Source organism: Lissotriton helveticus, chromosome 1_1, assembly GCF_964261635.1.
Source record: "Lissotriton helveticus chromosome 1_1, aLisHel1.1, whole genome shotgun sequence".
NCBI classification, from domain to species: domain Eukaryota; kingdom Metazoa; phylum Chordata; class Amphibia; order Caudata; family Salamandridae; genus Lissotriton; species Lissotriton helveticus.
The window spans coordinates 241,781,148-241,801,140 of record NC_136057.1 but is presented as its reverse complement, the minus strand read 5'-3'; the positions used below and the strand labels follow the sequence as shown (position 1 = coordinate 241,801,140).

At 43.5% G+C, this 19,993-nt stretch overlaps 1 protein-coding gene across 1 annotated transcript in view; it reads left to right on the top strand.

Annotated features, from left to right (window-relative positions):
• The window catches only part of LOC144761423 (olfactory receptor OR9H1-like), a 51,078-nt gene that overhangs the window by 3,981 nt on the left and 27,104 nt on the right, over window positions 1–19,993 (top strand). Inside the window, exons 3-4 of the mRNA XM_078646804.1 lie at window positions 3,087–3,145; window positions 18,996–19,015. Of these exons, the coding sequence (XP_078502930.1) occupies window positions 3,087–3,145; window positions 18,996–19,015 (79 nt within the window). The remainder of the gene's footprint in view (window positions 1–3,086; window positions 3,146–18,995; window positions 19,016–19,993) is intronic.

Genomic DNA, 19,993 nt, shown 5'->3' with positions numbered 1-19,993 from the left:
AGTGCAACAGTAGGGAAAGTGTTGGATAGCATAGGGGTAAAAATTACTATTCCCACTCCAGTGAGTGCAACAGTAGGGAAAGCGTTGGATAGCATAGGGGTAAAAATTACTATTCCCACTCCAGTGAATGCAACAGTAGGGAAAGCGTTGGATAGCGTAGTGGTATAAATTAGTATTCCCATTCCATTGAGTGCAACAGTAGGGATAGCGTTGGATAGAGAAGGGGTAAAAATTACTATTCCCACTCCAGTGAGTGCAACAGTAGGGAAAGCGTTGGATAGTGTAGGGGTAAAAATTACTATACCCACTCCAGAGAGTGCAACAGTATGGGAAACTTTGGATAGCGGGAGGTTAAAAATGACTTTTCCCACTCCAGTGAGTGCAACAGTAGGGAAAGTAATGGTTTAAAATTTTAATAAAAATAAATGAAATATCAATACCAATAAAACATAATTAAAAGTAATTACCAATTACATAACATTTAATAATTATTCAATTATAAATAAAAATACATATTAGTTAATAAAAATAATTACCTATTCATAATTAATTACCAACTAATTAATTTTCAACACCAAAAGTTAATACATAATAAAAAAATAAACACATTAATAATTAATTAACAATACATTCATTATCAATACACAATTTTTTTTAATTACAATTAAATTACTTCCGACCCTATTCCCCGATAAAACCACAACCCACTACGAATATTAAATTAATGCAATTTACATAATTATCAATTAATCAATTAATAAAAATGAATTGACTATTAATACAAATTAATTACCAATTAAAAATTAATTAGCATTAAAATAATAATCAATACCGATAAATAAAAATGCATATTTACTTACTTACAATTAAATTACTTCCCACCCTATTCCCCTATAAATCCAAAACCCGCTACAGAACTAAAACACCAAATTAAATTAAAAATAATTAATAATTCCGAAAAATGTATATTTCATTTACTATAATTAAATTACTTTTCACCCTATTCCCCTATAAACCCACAACTGGCTACAAAATTAAATTGCGCAAAAACTGAATAACATAAAATACATTACTTAAAAAAATTAAACAAACATTACAAAAATAATATACACTTTTAACCATATATTAACATTCAAAATACTTTCGATATTATGAAAAATTCAATATATTTTAATGCCAATATTATGTACTTCGATATTTTGACAGTTGATATTACTTACCTGCATTTCGATATTTTTTACTTCAATATTATGTCTATTCGATATTTTGTGAAATCTATATTTTGACTTCGATATTATGGCCATTCGATATTTTTGTTTTGACATTATGTCTAGTTACCACTGCCATCATACATCAAAGACTCCAGTTTTCATCATTTGGGATAACAGGCATATCATCAGTCGACAGTCTCATACTGAAATTTGAATCACCTCAGTCCTCTTTTATCTGCACCTTATTCTATCGACCCCCACACCACATGCCCTCTTTGCCCCAACTCCTAGGCGAAATTATCTCCCTAATGGTCATCAATCTTGCTAGAATTATCATAATTGGAGATTTCAACTATTGGCCAAATGACCCACAAGAAAGCGCTAGATCGATAGAACTAAGGAACCTCCTCCTGGGGATGAACTGTACCCAACATGTGAACGCTGCCACCCACGTAAAAGATTGAATATAATAGGAAACCCAATCTACCCTTGAGGGCTTGGGCAAATCAAATGAACGGGTAAAAAGCACCTTCAAGGGATTTATTTGATATAGTCTGTTCTATTACTTTGATATATATTTTTAACTGCAAGAATTATTGATAAACTCGCCAGAGAGATATTCTTTCATCTATGAAATGTTTTTGTTCCTTGTGAGGATATATGAACCAATGAACCAATCACAAAACAATAAATATTCAAAACACAGGTATATATAGAAAAAAGTTTTATGTTTTGAAATTTATCATGGGTTCTACACAGTTATACAAATAATAAAACAAGAGGAAAATAAATACAATTGTATAATCCTTCAATGTCACTATTGTAAACACTTCTTCTCATTGTACATTATTTTCCAGAAGAGAGTGGGAGTGTCAATGTTTCGGTCTATGCATTTGTCCATGAGACCATCTTCAGGACTATCATAAATTTAACAGTTGACCCCTAAATTGTGTTTCCAAAGATTCAAGAATTCTAGAATACAATTGATACTTATGTGTCAAATCGATCATCGTTCTGTAACTTTTGTTTAAGGTGAATAATCATCAAAAGACACAGGTAAGTGAACTCTGGTGCTTTTTGGACAGTGTAATTAAACTTTCAGTCCACAGCAACTTCTCAACTGATGGAGTTTATTCTGTTAGGTTTTGTAGCGCAGCGAAAATAAGGCAGTCTGCAGTTGAATTAGTAAATACTGACATCGACGATCAATTTGACACAAACATTTCAATTGAGCTGCCCTCCTCTTACCTGAACTTACTGACTACCCCAGCATTTAAACGCAAAAACACAGGGTCTCAGATTTGCGGTCATGGCCCCACATTCCTAGAATTCACTTCCTATGGAACTGAGGTCTACACCCTCCTATGTTCAGTTCAACAAACTACTCAAGACCATGTTGTTTTCTCAAGCCTATGTGTAAGCCAATGTCCTGTCCACGCCTCCTTCCCTATTATCCTCAGCGCCATGATACCGTTTGGTGGACGTGCGCTTAATAGGGACTTTTAGCATACCATAACATAACATGTGGCTGCAAATATTGGAAGTAGCCAAGTGTGTGTGAGTGATATATAGCACACGTGGTAAGGTGCGCTGTGCGTTTAGTGGATGAACCGTACTTACGGATCCACATGTGCGTAAGTACGGTTCACCATGCATGGCATTGGGCTATTATGTGTGTCTATAATATTTGTATGTATGAATGACACTTTATTTTGGGACCAACCTGAATGTTTCCGACCATGCAAGTGCAAGAGAGCATTTCTGTGAGCAACAAGCGTCCCAAAGGACTGAGAAACAAAACTTAAAAGCATGACTTTTTGTATAAATATTTGTTGTGTATGTCCTTTATGTTTTATGTCTCTTCTTTTCTTGCAGATTTTACCAAATGTGCGTCCGTTAGTAAGGTTCAGCCACTTAATTCACAGCACACCAAAGTGTGTGTGCTGTATATCACTCACACACACACACGTAACCACTTCCAATTTTTGGAGCCACATCACCAACCTTTGGTCCTGAAGAAAGCCTCACCAAAATAATCTAGGCTGAGACATGTCGACCAGTATTTAGGAGATATAGAAGAGCAATTTTTATCTTCACAATATCTCACCTTGTTTTTAACCATGTCCTAGGACCATATAAATACATCAGTACCAGGTTGGGCATTCTAGATATACTTTTAAATGGCACCACTTTTTGAGCACATTTTCACACTCACAATCCCCAAAAGCTTTTCACACTCACAATCCAAAAAAACCCTCTCCGCTGTAATCCAGGCATCGAAGCACAGCTGGGTTGAACTCGGCAGCCCAGCTGGGAACCCGATGATGAGGCATGCCTTCAACTAAGTTGGTTGGTGAGGGGTCTCCTAAAAAATCCAGTGGATTTTTTTGCTCTCAGGCACTATATTAAGTCAGAAAATCCTAGTCTAAATCTACGGGTCCATCCATAATCATTATGCTACACGTTTTTAATTTTTTTTTAAATCGTAATATATTTACAGACGGTTATATTGTGTTTCAATACTTCAGAAAATTTATAAAAAAATATTTATTTCAATTTTAGAAGTGTGTTTATATATTTGAATTTTTTTAATATATTTTACTACACAGAGAATGCAGCATATATATTTATCACAGATATATAATAATTAAATAGAAAATTGATAGTCAATTCCTTAATTTTCATATATATCCTAAGATACATTAGAAAACTTCTTTATACATATTTCATGATGCAGCAAGGTAGTATTAGAACAGAATTAAAACAGCAGCAGGCTTTGGGGTTCATCTGAACATAAAAATATTTGGATATAGCACACTATTACCAGAAAGTACAGACTAGAGAATCAATTCATTACATTATATTATATACACATACCCTTGAAACCTTTGAAACTGATTTGAGGATGACTTTACCATTAGATAACGTAAGAGAGTGCAACCCTGTATGGCCCTTACTCCCCCTTAAAAATCAGAAGTGAACCAATTTCTATTCCCTAAACCCCCAATTAACTAGTTGCTCATAGGGGACCAGATCTTACTGTCCACTACTTAGATGGTCTATGATTCCAATTGTATATACTCAGTAGTTGGGTGAACCAAGTCTGATATGTACGTTGATCTGAATCTTTCTATCTAGTGCTCCCTCCAACCAAGCTACTGCACCCAAGATAATTTCGTCATATCCCAGAAGCATCATAAGTAGGCTGATAGAGATCTCCTTCCCAAAACACTTCCGGAACAAAAATCCTCTATTTATTTCTTTAAAGGCTGCAATTTTGACAACCATAGAACACCTGTATTGCTTCAGCAGGACCATGACCGCACCTGTCGCACTTATCATTTTCCGTTTTCCCCATGCAAAAAGCTTTTCTAGGATAAAATATAAATTAAAAATAGTTTTATAGTGTTAGACCTTAGGGTTAGTCGAGACAAAGATTTTCCTTCCTAGTGCAATATACATAAATTGATCCATATCCTCTTCCCCTATCTTCTTAGCCCAATGGCATCTGAGGAAAAACAGCCCAAATTACAACGATGCCCAGGCTGCTGGCACGAGACGCCTCTTAGTTCCCATTACGATCAGTTACCAAATAAAGAGACGGGCGCTGGAAGCGGGAGCGCAAGAACAGAGTTTTATTTCTCATGAGGAGAGCCTGTCATTTCGGACACGCGCACAATGTCTTCAAGAGGTGCTCTAACAAGTTTCTCTGAGGTTCCGTCTTTTATACACAGGTTTATGATGTACAAACATTCCTTATTGTAATAAAGAAACTTTGAAGTACGAGAAGGCATGTTTGGAATCCCAGCTTCAGGCCTATTCCCACACATGTCGCTCGGATGTCGTTTCCCTCCCAAATGTAACATGTGATTGTAATCTTGCAGCCGGACATTCCAACAGGACACGAGGGCAAGGGGGGGTGGTCAGATCTAAGGTTGGACAGGCGATAAGATCGGACACTTCAGTTGGTGTGTCACGTTTTGCTATGCGGGGCCAGGGGGGGGTACATCCATGAGGCTTTGTTTTATGACTTGGGACCGGGTCGAGAGGCCAGGTGTAGCCGGGGGGGGGGGGGTCATCAGAAGAGGGGAAGGGTGTTCCTGGGAGGAATGCAGGGGGTGTCGGTCAGGCAGGGGTGTCACTTTTAGAACAGGGTCGCGCAGAGGGAGAGGGGTTTATGGCCTATGTATGAGAGAGCGGGGGTGTTCAACGGGGGGGTGCTAGGGATTTTAACAAACAGGCAGAGAGGCCTTGGTGCCTAAAATGGCTGTCGTGTACGTGCGTGCATGGGCCTATGCTGGTGGGATGATGCGGTCAATGCTTCGCGGTATTCGTTCTGCTTACAGCGAGGGGTATGGTGAACACAAATGAACGCCGCTTATGTACATATACATTGTCATTTTCCACAGTCGCCGCTTTTTAACATAAGTTAGTACATTTCCGTGTTTATCCTAACTGATGGGGTGTACATGTAGCCATGTGTGGTCAATGAAATAGCGTTTGTCAATACTGGCGTATTGCATATAACCATGTGCAGTCGATGCGATGGACGAGGTGCAATACATGTGAATTTACATTTGTCGTGATATATATATGAGTCTAGAGATCGGTATACAACTCAGTCGGAGTCAATCAAGGAAATGTTCCGACACATTATGGAACCATGTTCTGACTCTCTCTCCGGCGGTATCAATGTACAGTTAGAAGTGACCGATCAAACATTTTGAAAGCAATACAAAGTGGTTGAGGGAGGAATTCAGTTCAATACAAGCAAGTGGTCAAAGGGGGGGGGTAGGAAGTTCAGGAAGGGGAGGGGGGGTCTTCGCCACAGTGTCTCTTTAGCAGCGAGCCATCACTGGTAGGCTCTAGTAGTTCGTGTTCTTCCGTTGGCGCTGTTGAGCACCGGCGGTGGAGCTATAGGTCCAGCTCGGTTCCATCCTTACACGTAGCAGGGTGCGATCTGTCCTCGGCTGTTAGACCACAGTCCTGTTTCCTAACTAATCTTCTTAAGGGTGCCTCATGCTGGGTACCTGCATTTCTTTCTCCTTCCGTGGCAAACCCTATTCTACCTAAATGCTGCTCTTCTTCGCTGAGTCAAAATCCATGTGAAAGAAAAAAAGGGGGGGGTGGTCGGTTACTCGAGGGAAGAGAGGGCGGAGTGGGATCAGATCTTTGAGACAAACCAAGGGAGCAAAGGATAACAAGCAGGCAGGCCCATCAATCGGGCTCAAAGGGACGGGGACTTCTGGCACGCGTGGGTCAGCAAGCAGAGGGCTTCAAGGCAGCCCTCCATCCTTTCGTTTTCCGTGTTTGAGAGTAGTGCCTCGTCCCGCGTCTCGTTGCTCTGCGGCTCCACCTTTGGTCGAGGTTGCATGTGCTTCCTGATCTGCGGCTAGGCTGTGCGTCACGTCCGGCCCCTCTCCTCCGGTGATTGTGTATCTTTGAATGGGTACAAAACAAGCTTTAGAGAACTGGCAGGAGAAGACATTTATACATTTCAATTCCGCCCCCACTCTTAAGTAGTTGGGAATACGTTCATCGGTCACGGTCAGAAGTTATCACTATGGAGTACGTGTGCGGGCATTTCTACTGGGTTTGTACTAAGTCTATTTGGCGTTCGTTCATGACGTATATGGAGAGAAGTCAGACTCCTATCAACTGCGTATTCCATCACACTCGAAATCGGATCCTTCAGTAGAGACTCGTCTTTCTAACCCAAGCCCTGGCAGTCTTCAATCCTCATGAGAGAGGGACAGAGGCTAAACATTCATTTCTCGGGAGCAACAGTTAATCAGGGTCATCAGTTATACTTCGGGATATGGAGCTGGGGTCAATCGGGAGAAACGAGGACGCTTTGGACGTCCGTACTTGGGAGCAGAGAGGTGGGGCAATCTGGGCATTGGGGATCGTGTTTCTAGTGAACCGAGAACAGAGGGCCACTGACATATAGTCCACCTATAAAAAGGCCAGATTAGGGGACATCAGTCGTCTTACCTGTCCTTTCCTTCTTAGCCAATTCAAGTTCCATCATTTTACAGAAAGGAGAGGTAGTAATATGGCAAGTTACAATTGTTTTAGTTTCTGTCAATTTTGCCGAACACCTTTGTGTTCGAAAACCAATTGGGTTTGTGCCGGCGAGCACAACGTTACCACACAAAGGAGGAGGGAACAGGGGGACCCTCAGAGAGAGAGAGAGAGTCGTCCGCATTTTAAATGAACTATTCGGTACACGTATGACATGGAGAGAGAGAGAGAAAGAGAGAGAGAGACGTGTACAATAATAGGCCATTTAGTGCGCCCACAACACAGAACAGCAGGGGTCAAGTTATACAGAAACACAGGCTGAGGGACGACGTAGATCCATACATTATGTACACATGAATTCAGGCGGGGAGGAGGGATAGTACAGGTATTATATACAAACATCCAAGACAAAACATAGAACAATATTTGGCCCAAAAAAAACATTTCTTCCTGCATGCTGCGCATCCTTAGTATCCTACTTGATTCATCTGGCTGCCTTTGCTGGTGGCCTCGGTTGCAAATACTTACACCTTTGTCAATTGTTCGGGAACTAACCTGGTCAGGCTAATACTCACGGTGGGATCTTCGAATCATTTTTAGCGAATGGGTATCCAGGCAGAGGCAACGAAGGGTGTCAGTCGGGAGAACAATGGGGCAGCTTTGAGTTTCATGTCTCTGAGGGTGCAAGAAGGAGGTGGTAAATCTTAAACATTGACAATATTCCTAGTCTTCCAGGAGGAGGGTACTCGGGTAAACCTCACCCCGGAATATTCCTGAACCTTTCCCTATTTAGTTACCGTATGAATTTACTCATGGGTGCACGTCTTTCTTGGTTGCTTATTCGGGGTGCTGGTTGGAGTCATATTTTGTCATACTGCAATAACCCGCCAAGTTTCTGCTTCAGGCCACCCTCCCAGTCGCCGGGTTCAGAGAGAGAGAGACGTTTCTAAGTAAGGGAGTGCTATATCTTTGTTTGTTCGTCGTGTATAGGTACCATGTTCAGACCTCTCTTCCCCATTCCATCGGCCGTTCGATCATCATTTGAGTCATACAAAAAAACTTTCTCTTATCACTCCAAACGTGTGCAACGTGTATTCAGTCGAGCTATACACATCAGGGCATACACGCGTGCATTCATATCACACAAATTCGTCACGTTCTCAGGGCAGTCCCCAATAGACAATATACTATTTTTCCGTGCGGAACCATGGCGTGTTGCGTGGGTCTTCTCCATACTCTAGTCAACGTTCCGATGTGACCTGCAGAAAAGAAGGGGAAAAGAAGGGGTGGGGGAGCGTTTCATAACACATCAGCGCGTATAACCCGAAAATGCTTTTACTTACCACATACTCGACCTATCTTCCGCGGGATGCAGTCCCTTTCATCTCGGCGTTTAAGCCCAGAGGGACCGGTTGCTTTACGTTGCACAAAAACAAAAATACATATAAAAAAATACACACACAACAAAACCTGGATCCTTCACATTTGCAATATTTCTGTGTACTTTGCCTTTTTAACCTTTAAGTAATCGGCTCATTCCACCTGTATTTTACTCATATCGGAAACCGTGGCCATTTATTCGAAACTTACCAATCTAAGCGCTACAACTATGTTTGTTTTTTCAAAAAACCTTTATTCAAAAATGTTGGTGCACAAATACGGGTCTACGACCACGTGGGCCGGCCACAGAGCAGACTGGAACTGTACATGAGGGGATATTTATTTGAACGGAGTCGGTGACCGTTGATTTCATAAAGGTGCGAAAAGTGCGATAAAATGATATCGAAAATTCATTGTGGGCAAGTACCATAAGTGTCGAAAATTCGAACTTTCAATAATACGGTAATCAATGACGCGTCAGAACTTAACATCAATTCATTGTCCAAGTGTTCAATCAGTACCCGTCCCCTCCCGCCATACGATTAAGGCTGAGCAACCGGAACACAACAGGGAGTTGCGAGTTTCATTTGTACCGGCGCCATTTTGGGTGAGGTCAGGCAGGTCCAAGTATAGTCAAAATGTCTCCACCAGTTCGTGGTTGGACCAGAGCCTCTTTCCGCAGTCCAAAAGCTTCGTTAAAGGGCAACAGAAGGGGCCGTCGACATGAACCATCAGTCAAAGGGGGGAGGGAGGCAACAATCTTTCCTACCGGGTCATACTGGTGTTCCACCGGAACTGATCAAATTGGTAGTCTGCAGGATTTTGGTCATTCAAACTGAGGCTGGCGCCAGCATGAGAGCGCCGACGTCTCGTGGCCACGTCTTGGTCGTTCCGTGGGCAATCATGGCAGTCATTCCCCATCGCGGGGGTCGGGGGCCCCTGCAGCTCTCATAGAATCTTCAAAGCTGAGGAGAACGCTTCTGGAATGGGGATTCATTTTCTAGCTGGCAAGCGACCTGGCCATCCTTGCACGCCAGGCCCAATCTCCCAAGAGTCGACCGTTATTTTATGAGTTCCGCGGCAACCGGCAGTCGCTGGATCGCAAGAGTGGACGAACCCTTGTTGGATGAGTGGAGCGTTGGGGGTGCAGCTGAGGGGCCTCCACCTGAGGAGGTGGGAGAGGCTCGTCCGCGTCGCCTCTCCCTCCCAGTGCACCCCACGCCGTCTTTTGGCGCTGACATTCGTGATGGCCGGACCAGGCGATGAGAGGGGGGGGTCGGAGGCATAAGCAAGACATCCCCCCCCCGTGGCCTGCAAGGCGCCAGAAGAAGAGGATGGAAAGACCAGTACATTCCGGGCCATCCACTCCACGACATCTCCGGCCGATGGCATTCGTGATGGCCGGACCAGGCGATGAGAGAGGGGGGGGTCAGAGGCATAAGCAAGACATCCCCCCGTGGCCTGCATGGGCGTAGGTATCTGCTGACTTGTATCTATCTTGTGTTACCGTTATTGGGCGTGGCGGGCGGTGGGACAGACATGTTTGGAGCAGTGAGGGGCGGCGGAGCCTAGCTACCTCGTGGCTGCCGTGATATCAAGCTTGGCTTCTCTCACCACTTTCATGTTTCTTATTGCGGGCTATTTCTAACGTTTCTTATTTCTAGCGAAGTCAAAAACTCATCAGTGGCCTACTGATTTTGCTCTATTTCTTTTTTCCTTCCTTTTCTAGTGTGTTTTTGCGCTAAAGTTTCTGTTAACAGGATACGGTGGTTACTTTATATTTTACATATGTCCTTTTTATTAGGGGCGCCCTCCGGTTGAGCCAGATGATCTACCTCTAATAAATGGTCCGGGTGGAACTAGTTTACCAATCAGTGGGGAGTAGATAGGCATGACGGATTACAACGGGGACAAAAGTCTGCATTACCTATCCTTCGCTATCTGCAAAGGGAGACACTCTGTGGAAAATGACAATGTATATGTACATAAGCGGCGTTCATTTGTGTTCACCATACCCCTCGCTGTAAGCAGAACGAATACCGCGAAGCATTGACCGCATCATCCCACCAGCATAGGCCCATGCACGCACGTACACGACAGCCATTTTAGGCACCAAGGCCTCTCTGCCCGTTTGTTAAAATCCCCAGCACCCCCCCCCGTTGAACACCCCCGCTCTCTCATACATAGGCCATAAACCCTCTGCGCGACCCTGCTCTAAAAGTGACACCCCTGCCTGACCGACACCCCCTGCATTCCTCCCAGGAACACCCTTCCCCTCTTCTGATGACCACCCCCCCCTGGCTACATCTGGCCTCTCGACCCGGTCCCAAGTCATAAAACAAAGCCTCATGGATGTACCCCCCCTGGCCCGCATAGCAAAACGTGTTACACCAACTGAAGTGTCCGATCTTATCGCCTGTCCAACCTTAGATCTGACCACCCCCCCTTGCCCTTGTGTCCTGTTGGAATGTGCGGCTGCAAGATTACAATCACATGTTACATTTGGGAGGGGAAACGACACCCGAGCGACATGTGTGGGAATAGGCCTGAAGCTGGGATTCCAAACATGCCTTCTCGTACTTCAAAGTTTCTTTATTACAATAAGGAATGTTTGTATATCATAAACCTGTGTATAAAAGACGGAACCTCAGAGAAACTTGTTAGAGCACCTCTTGAAGACATTGTGCGCGTGTCCGAAATGACAGGCTCTCCTCATGAGAAATAAAACTCTGTTCTTGTGCTCCCGCTTCCAGCGCCCGTCTCTTTATTTGGTAACTGATCGTAATGGGAACTAAGAGGCGTCTTGTGCCAGCAGCCTGGGCATCGGTTGTAATTTGGGCTGTTTTTCCTCAATTGGCATCCCAACGCGGGGCCCATCAGCGACATAAGGTCCGGTAAGAGAGGTCCAGACGATGGGGTGAACATCTGAACGATTGGAGTATACCTGCCTTGAGAGGGCCCTCGTCCGGCTGCCGATTGAATGAACTTCACCGATTCCGAACGGACCTCTCTCAAGCGACCTACTGTCCTGACTGGGATCCCACAGGAATGGTGTGGGAGAAACATGGAGTAAGAGAACGATCGGGCGCTGGAAAGGGAAGGCGAAGAACTGTCCGCACGGTCCGGTCCGGGTAAGGTTAAGTAGGACGTCTTTACGTCTGATTGATAGGATGGCTTTATCCATCTGATTGATTGATTGTTTATATTGGAATCGGTATTTAAATACTGGTATTGTTCATTGATTGGTTCATTTAGCCTTGGTTGCTACTTGAAGTATTGGTTCTCTTTGAGACATTCTCTGTTTGCAAACAGAGAAGAATAGGAATATTCTGTCTCCCTTTGCAGATAGCGAAGGATAGGTAATGCAGACTTTTGTCCCCGTTGTAATCCGTCATGCCTGTTTTTTTCTCCCCACTGATTGATTGATTGTCTGGACATTTATTGTTCAAGGAATAGTTCTTTTGAGGTATTCCCAGTTTGCAAATATTGTGGAATAGAAATATTCTGTCTAGTCTTTGCAAGTAGTGAAGGGTAGGTAATGCGGACCTTTGTCCCCCGTTGTAATCTGTCATGCCTATCTACTCCCCACTGATTGGTAAACTAGTTCCACCCGGACCATTTATTAGAGGTAGATCATCTGGCTCAACCGGAGGGCGCCCCTAATAAAAAGGACATATGTAAAATATAAAGTAACCACCGTATCCTGTTAACAGAAACTTTAGCGCAAAAACACACTAGAAAAGGAAGGAAAAAAGAAATAGAGCAAAATCAGTAGGCCACTGATGAGTTTTTGACTTCGCTAGAAATAAGAAACGATAGAAATAGCCCGCAATAAGAAACATGAAAGTGGTGAGAGAAGCCAAGCTTGATATCACGGCAGCCACGAGGTAGCTAGGCTCCGCCGCCCCTCACTGCTCCAAACATGTCTGTCCCACCGCCCGCCACGCCCAATAACGGTAACACAAGATAGATACAAGTCAGCAGATACCTACGCCCATTCCGGAAGCTCCCGAAGTGCAACAGGTCCACGGTAAAGCCCGTCCGGAAGACGAGGCCTCGACACGTGCAGGGCGGGGCCCGGCTGACCGCCATCGGCCGGAGAGGCCGTGGGGTGGATGGCCCGGAATGTGCTGGTCTTCCCATCCTCCTCTTCTGACGCCTTGCAGGCCACGGGGGGGATGTCTTGCTTATGCCTCTGACCCCCCCCCTCTCTCATCGCCTGGTCCGGCCATCACGAATGCCATCGGCCGGAGAGGTCGTGGAGTGGATGGCCCGGAATGTACTGGTCTTCCCATCCTCTTCTTCTGGCGCCTTGCAGGCCACGGGGGGGGGGGATGTCTTGCTTATGCCTCCGACCCCCCCCTCTCATCGCCTGGTCCGGCCATCACGAATGTCAGCGCCAAAAGACGGCGTGGGGTGCACTGGGAGGGAGAGGCGACGCGGACGAGCCTCTCCCACCTCCTCAGGTGGAGGCCCCTCAGCTGCACCCCCAACGCTCCACTCATCCGACAAGGGTTCGTCCACTCTTGCGATCCAGCGACTGCCGGTTGCCGCGGAACTCATAAAATAACGGTCGACTCTTGGGAGATTGGGCCTGGCGTGCAAGGATGGCCAGGTCGCTTGCCAGCTAGAAAATGAATCCCCAGTCCAGAAGCGTTCTCCTCAGCTTTGAAGATTCTATGAGAGCTGCAGGGGCCCCCGACCCCCGCGATGGGGAATGACTGCCATGATTGCCCACGGAACGACCAAGACGTAGCCACGAGACGTCGGCGCTCTCATGCTGGTGCCAGCCTCAGTTTGAATGACCAAAATCATGCAGACTACCAATTTGATCAGTTCCGGTGGAACACCAGTATGACCCGGTAGGAAAGATTGTTGCCTCCCTCCCCCTTTGACTGATGGTTCATGTCGACGGCCCCTTCTGTTGCCCTTTAACGAAGCTTTTGGACTGCGGAAAGAGGCTCTGGTCCAACCACGAACTGGTGGAGACATTTTGACTATACTTGGACCTGCCTGACCTCACCCAAAATGGCGCCGGTACAAATGAAACTCGCAACTCCCTGTTGTGTTCCGGTTGCTCAGCCTTAATCGCATGGCGGGAGGGGACGGGTACTGATTGAACACTTGGACAATGAATTGATGTTAAGTTCTGACGCGTCATTGATTACCGTATTATTGAAAGTTCGAATTTTCGACACAATGAATTTTCGATATGATTTTATCGCACTTTTCGCACCTTTATGAAATCAACGGTCACCGACTCCGTTCAAATAAATATCCCCTCATGTACAGTTCCAGTCTGCTCCGTGGCCGGCCCACGTGGTTGTAGACCCGTATTTGTGCACCAACATTTTTGAATAAAGGTTTTTTGAAAAAACAAACATAGTTGTAGCGCTTAGATTGGTAAGTTTCGAATAAATGGCCACTGTTTCCGATATAAGTAAAATACAGAAGGAATGAGGCAACTCGATTACTTAAAGGTTAAAAAGGCAAAGTACACAGAAATATTGCAAATGTGAAGGATCCAGGTTTTGTTGTGTGTGTATTTTTATATATGTATTTTTGTTTTTGTGCAACGTAAAGCAACCGGTCCCTCTGGGCTTAAACGCCGAGATGAAAGGGACTGCATCCCGTGGAAGATAGGTCGAGTATGTGGTAAGTAAAAGCATTTTCGGGTTTATACGCGCTGATGTGTTATGAAACGCTGCCCCCACCCCTTCTTTTCCCCTTCTTTTCTGCAGGTCACATCGGAACGTCGACTAGAGTATGGAGAAGACCCACGCAACACGCCATGGTTCCGCAAGGAAAAATAGTATATTGTCTATTGGGGACTGCCCTGAGAACGTGACGAATTTGTGTGATATGAATGCACGCGTGTATGCCCTGATGTGTATAGCTCGACTGAATACACGTTGCACACGTTTGGAGTTATAAGAGAAATGTTTTTTGTATGACTCAAATGATGATCGAACGGCCGATGGAATGGGGAAGAGAGGTCTGAACATGGTACCTATACACGATGAACAAACAAAGATATAGCACTCCCTTACTTAGAAACGTCTCTCTCTCTCTCTGAACCCGGCGACTGGGAGGGTGGCCTGAAGCAGAAACTTGGCGGGTTATTGCAGTATGACAAAATATGACTCCAACCGGCACCCCGAATAAGCAACCAAGAAAGACGTGCACCCATGAGTAAATTCATACGGTAACTAAATAGGGAAAGGTTCAGGAATATTCCGGGGTGAGGTTTACCCGAGTACCAACCTCCTGGAAGACTAGGAATATTGTCAATGTTTAAGATTTACCACCTCCTTCTTGCACCCTCAGAGACATGAAACTCAAAGCTGCCCCATTGTTCTCCCGACTGACACCCTTCGTTGCCTCAGCCTGGATACCCATTCGCTAAAAATGATTCGAAGATCCCACCGTGAGTATTAGCCTGACCAGGTTAGTTCCCGAACAATTGACAAAGGTGTAAGTATTTGCAACCGAGGCCACCAGCAAAGGCAGCCAGATGAATCAAGTAGGATACTAAGGATGCGCAGCATGCAGGAAGAAATTTTTTTTTTGGGCCAAATATTATTCTATGTTTTGTCTTGGATGTTTGTATATAATACCTGTACTATCCCTCCCCCCCCCCCTGAATTCATGTGTACGTAATGTATGGATCTACGTAGTCCCTCAGCCTGTGTTTCTGTATAACTTGACCCCCGCTGTTCTGTGTTGTGGGCGCACTAAATGGCCTGTTATTGTACACGTCTCTCTCTCTCTTTCTCTCTCACTCTCCATGTCGTACGTGTACCGAATAGTTCATTTAAAATGCGGACGACTCTCTCTCTCTCTCTGAGGGTCCCCCTGTTCCCTCCTCCTTTGTGTGGTAACGTTGTGCCCCGCCGGCACAAACCCAATTGGTTTTCGAACACAAAGGTGTTCGGCAAAATTGACTGAAACTAAAACAATTGTAACTTGCCATATTACTACCTCTCCTTTCTGTAAAATGATGGAACTTGAATTGGCTAAGAAGGAAAGGACAGGTAAGACGACTGATGTCCCCTAATCTGGCCTTTTTATAGGTGGACTATATGTCAGGGGCCCTCTGTTCTCGGTTCATTAGAAACACGATCCCCAATGCCCAGATTGCCCCACCTCCCTGCTCCCAAGTACGGACGTCCAAAGCATCCTCGTTTCTCCCGATTGACCCCAGCTCCATATCCCGAAGTGTAACTGATGACCCTGATTAACTGTTGCTCCCGAGAAATGAATGTTTAGCCTCTGTCCCTCTCTCATGAGGATTGAAGACTGCCAGGGCTTGGGTTAGAAAGACGAGTCTCTACTGAAGGATCCGATTTCGAGTGTGATGGAATACGCAGTTGATAGGAGTCTGACTTCTCTCCATATACGTCATGAACGAACGCCAAATAGACTTAGTACAAACCCAGTAGAAATGCCCGCACACATACTCCATAGTGATAACTTCTGACCGTGACCGATGAGCGTATTCCCAACTACTTAAGAGTGGGGGCGGAATTGAAATGTATAAATGTCTTCTCCTGCCAGTTCTCTAAAGCTTGTTTTGTACCCATTCAAAGATACACAATCACCGGAGGAGAGGGGCCGGACGTGACGCACAGCCTAGCCGCAGATCAGGAAGCACATGCAACCTCGACCAAAGGTGGAGCCGCAGAGCAACGAGACGCGGGACGAGGCACTACTCTCAAACACGGAAAACGAAAGGATGGAGGGCTGCCTTGAAGCCCTCTGCTTGCTGACCCACGCGTGCCAGAAGTCCCCGCCCCTTTGAGCCCGACTGATGGGCCTGCCTGCTTGTTATCCTTTGCTCCCTTGGTTTGTCTCAAAGATCTGATCCCACTCCGCCCTCTCTTCCCTCGAGTATCCGACCACCCCCCCTTTTTTTTCTTTCACAAGGATTTTGACTCAGGGAAGAAGAACAGCATTTAGGTAGAATAGGGTTTGCCACGGAAGGAGAAAGAAATGCAGGTGCCCAGCATGAGGCACCCTTAAGAAGATTAGTTAGGAAACAGGACTGTGGTCTAACAGCCGAGGACAGATCGCACCCTGCTACGTGTAAGGATGGAACCGAGCTGGACCTATAGCTCCACCGCCGGTGCTCAACAGCGCCAACGGAAGAACACGAACTACTTAAATTACTTCCCACCCCATTCCCCTATAAATCCAAAACCCGCTACAGAACTAAAACACCAAATTAAATTTAAAATAATTAATAATTCCGAAAAATTTATATTTCATTTACTATAATTAAATTACTTTACACCCTATTCCCCTATAAACCCACAACTGGCTACAAAATTAAATTGCGCAAAAAATGAATAACATAAAATACAATACTTAAAAAAATTAAACGAACATTACAAAAATAATATACACTTTTAACCATATATTAACATTCAAAATACTTTCGATATTATGAAAAATTCAATATATTTTAATGCCAATATTATGTACTTCGATATTTTGACAGTTGATATTACTTACCTGCATTTCGATATTTTTTACTTCAATAGTATGTCCATTCGATATTTTGTCAAATCTATATTTTGACTTCGATATTATGGCCATTCGATATTTTTGTTTTGACATTATGTCTAGTTACCACTGCCATCATACATCAAAGACTCCAGTTTTCATCATTTGGGATAACAGGCATATCATCAGTCGACAGTCTCATACTGAAATTTGAATCACCTCAGTCCTCTTTTATCTGCACCTTATTCTATCGACCCCCACACCACATGCCCTCTTTGCCCCAACTCCTAGGCGAAATTATCTCCCTAATGGTCATCAATCTTGCTAGAATTCTCATAATTGGAGATTTCAACTATTGGCCAAATGACCCACAAGAAAGCGCTAGATCGATAGAACTAAGGAACCTCCTCCTGGGGATGAACTGTACCCAACATGTGAACGCTGCCACCCACGTAAAAGATTGAATATAATAGGAAACCCAATCTACCCTTGAGGGCTTGGGCAAATCAAATGAACGGGTAAAAAGCACCTTCAAGGGATTTATTTGATATAGTCTGTTCTATTACTTTGATATATATTTTTAACTGCAAGAATTATTGATAAACTCGCCAGAGAGATATTCTTTCATCTATGAAATGTTTTTGTTCCTTGTGAGGATATATGAACCAATGAACCAATCACAAAACAATAAATATTCAAAACACAGGTATATATAGAAAAAAGTTTTATGTTTTGAAATTTATCATGGGTTCTACACAGTTATACAAATAATAAAACAAGAGGAAAATAAATACAATTGTATAATCCTTCAATGTCACTATTGTAAACACTTCTTCTCATTGTACATTATTTTCCAGAAGAGAGTGTGAGTGTCAATGTTTCGGTCTATGCATTTGTCCATGAGACCATCTTCAGGACTATCATAAATTTAACAGTTGACCCCTAAATTGTGTTTCCAAAGATTCAAGAATTCTAGAATACAATTGATACTTATGTGTCAAATCGATCATCGTTCTGTAACTTTTGTTTAAGGTGAATAATCATCAAAAGACACAGGTAAGTGAACTGTGGTGCTTTTTGGACAGTGTAATTAAACTTTCAGTTTACAGCAACTTCTCAACTGATGGAGTTTATTCTGTTAGGTTTTGTAGCGCAGCGAAAATAAGGCAGTCTGCAGTTGAATTAGTAAATACTGACATCGACGATCAATTTGACACAAACATTTTAATTGAGCTGCCCTCCTCTTACCTGAACTTACTGACTACCCCAGCATTTAAACGCAAAAACACAGTGTCTCAGATTTGCGGTCATGGCCCCACATTCCTAGAATTCACTTCCTATGGAACTGAGGTCTACACCCTCCTATGTTCAGTTCAAAAAACTACTCAAGACCATGTTGTTTTCTCAAGCCTATGTGTAAGCCAATGTCCTGTCCACGCCGCCTTCCCTAATATCCTCAGCGCCATGATACCGTTTGGTGGACGTGCGCTTAATAGGGACTTTTAACATACCATAACATAACATGTGGCTGCAAATATTGGAAGTAGCCAAGTGTGTGTGAGTGATATACAGCACACGTGGTAAGGTGTGCTGTGCGTTTAGTGGATGAACCGTACTTACGGATCCACATGTGCGTAAGTACGGTTCACCATGCATGGCATTGGGCTATTATGTGTGTCTATAATATTTGTATGTATGAATGACACTTTATTTTGGGACCAACCTGAATGTTTCCGACCATGCAAGTGCAAGAGAGCATTTCTGTGAGCACCAAGCGTCCCAAAGGACTGAGAAACAAAACTTAAAAGCATGACTTTTTGTATAAATATTTGTTGTGTATGTCCTTTATGTTTTATGTCTCTTCTTTTCTTGCAGATTTTACCAAATGTGCGTCCGTAAGTAAGGTTCAGCCACTTAATTCACAGCACACCAAAGTGTGTGTGCTGTATATCACTCACACACACGTAACCACTTCCAATTTTTGGATCCACATCACCAACCTTTGGTCCTGAAGAAAGCCTCACCAAAATAATCTAGGCTGAGACATGTCGACCAGTATTTAGGAGATATAGAGGAGCAATTTTTATCTTCACAATATCTCACCTTGTTTTTAACCATGTCCTAGGACCATATAAATACATCAGTACCAGGTTGGGCATTCTAGATATACTTTTAAATGGCACCACTTTTTGAGCACATTTTCACACTCACAATCCCCAAAAGCTTTTCACACTCACAATCCAAAAAAACCCTCTCCGCTGTAATCCATGCATCGAAGCACAGCTGGGTTGAACTCGGCAGCCCAGCTGGGAACCCGATGATGAGGGATGCCATCAACTAAGTTGGTTGGTGAGGGGTCTCCTAAAAAATCCAGTGGATTTTTTTGCTCTCAGGCACTATATTAAGTCAGAAAATCCTAGTCTAAATCTACGGGTCCATCCATAATCATTATGCTACACGTTTTTAATTTTTTTAAAAAATCGTAATATATTTACAGACGGTTATATAGTGTTTCAATACTTCAGAGAATTTATAAAAAAATATTTATTTCAATTTTAGAAGTGTGTTTATATATTTGAATTTTTTTAATATATTTTACTACACAGAGAATGCAGCATATATATTTATCACAGATATATAATAATTAAATAGAAAATTGATAGTCAATTCCTTAATTTTCATATATATCCTAAGATACATTAGAAAACTTCTTTATACATATTTCATGATGCAGCAAGGTAGTATTAGAACAGAATTAAAACAGCAGCAGGCTTTGGGGTTCATCTGAACATAAAAATATTTGGATATAGCACACTATTACCAGAAAGTACAGACTAGAGAATCAATTCATTACATTATATTATATACACATA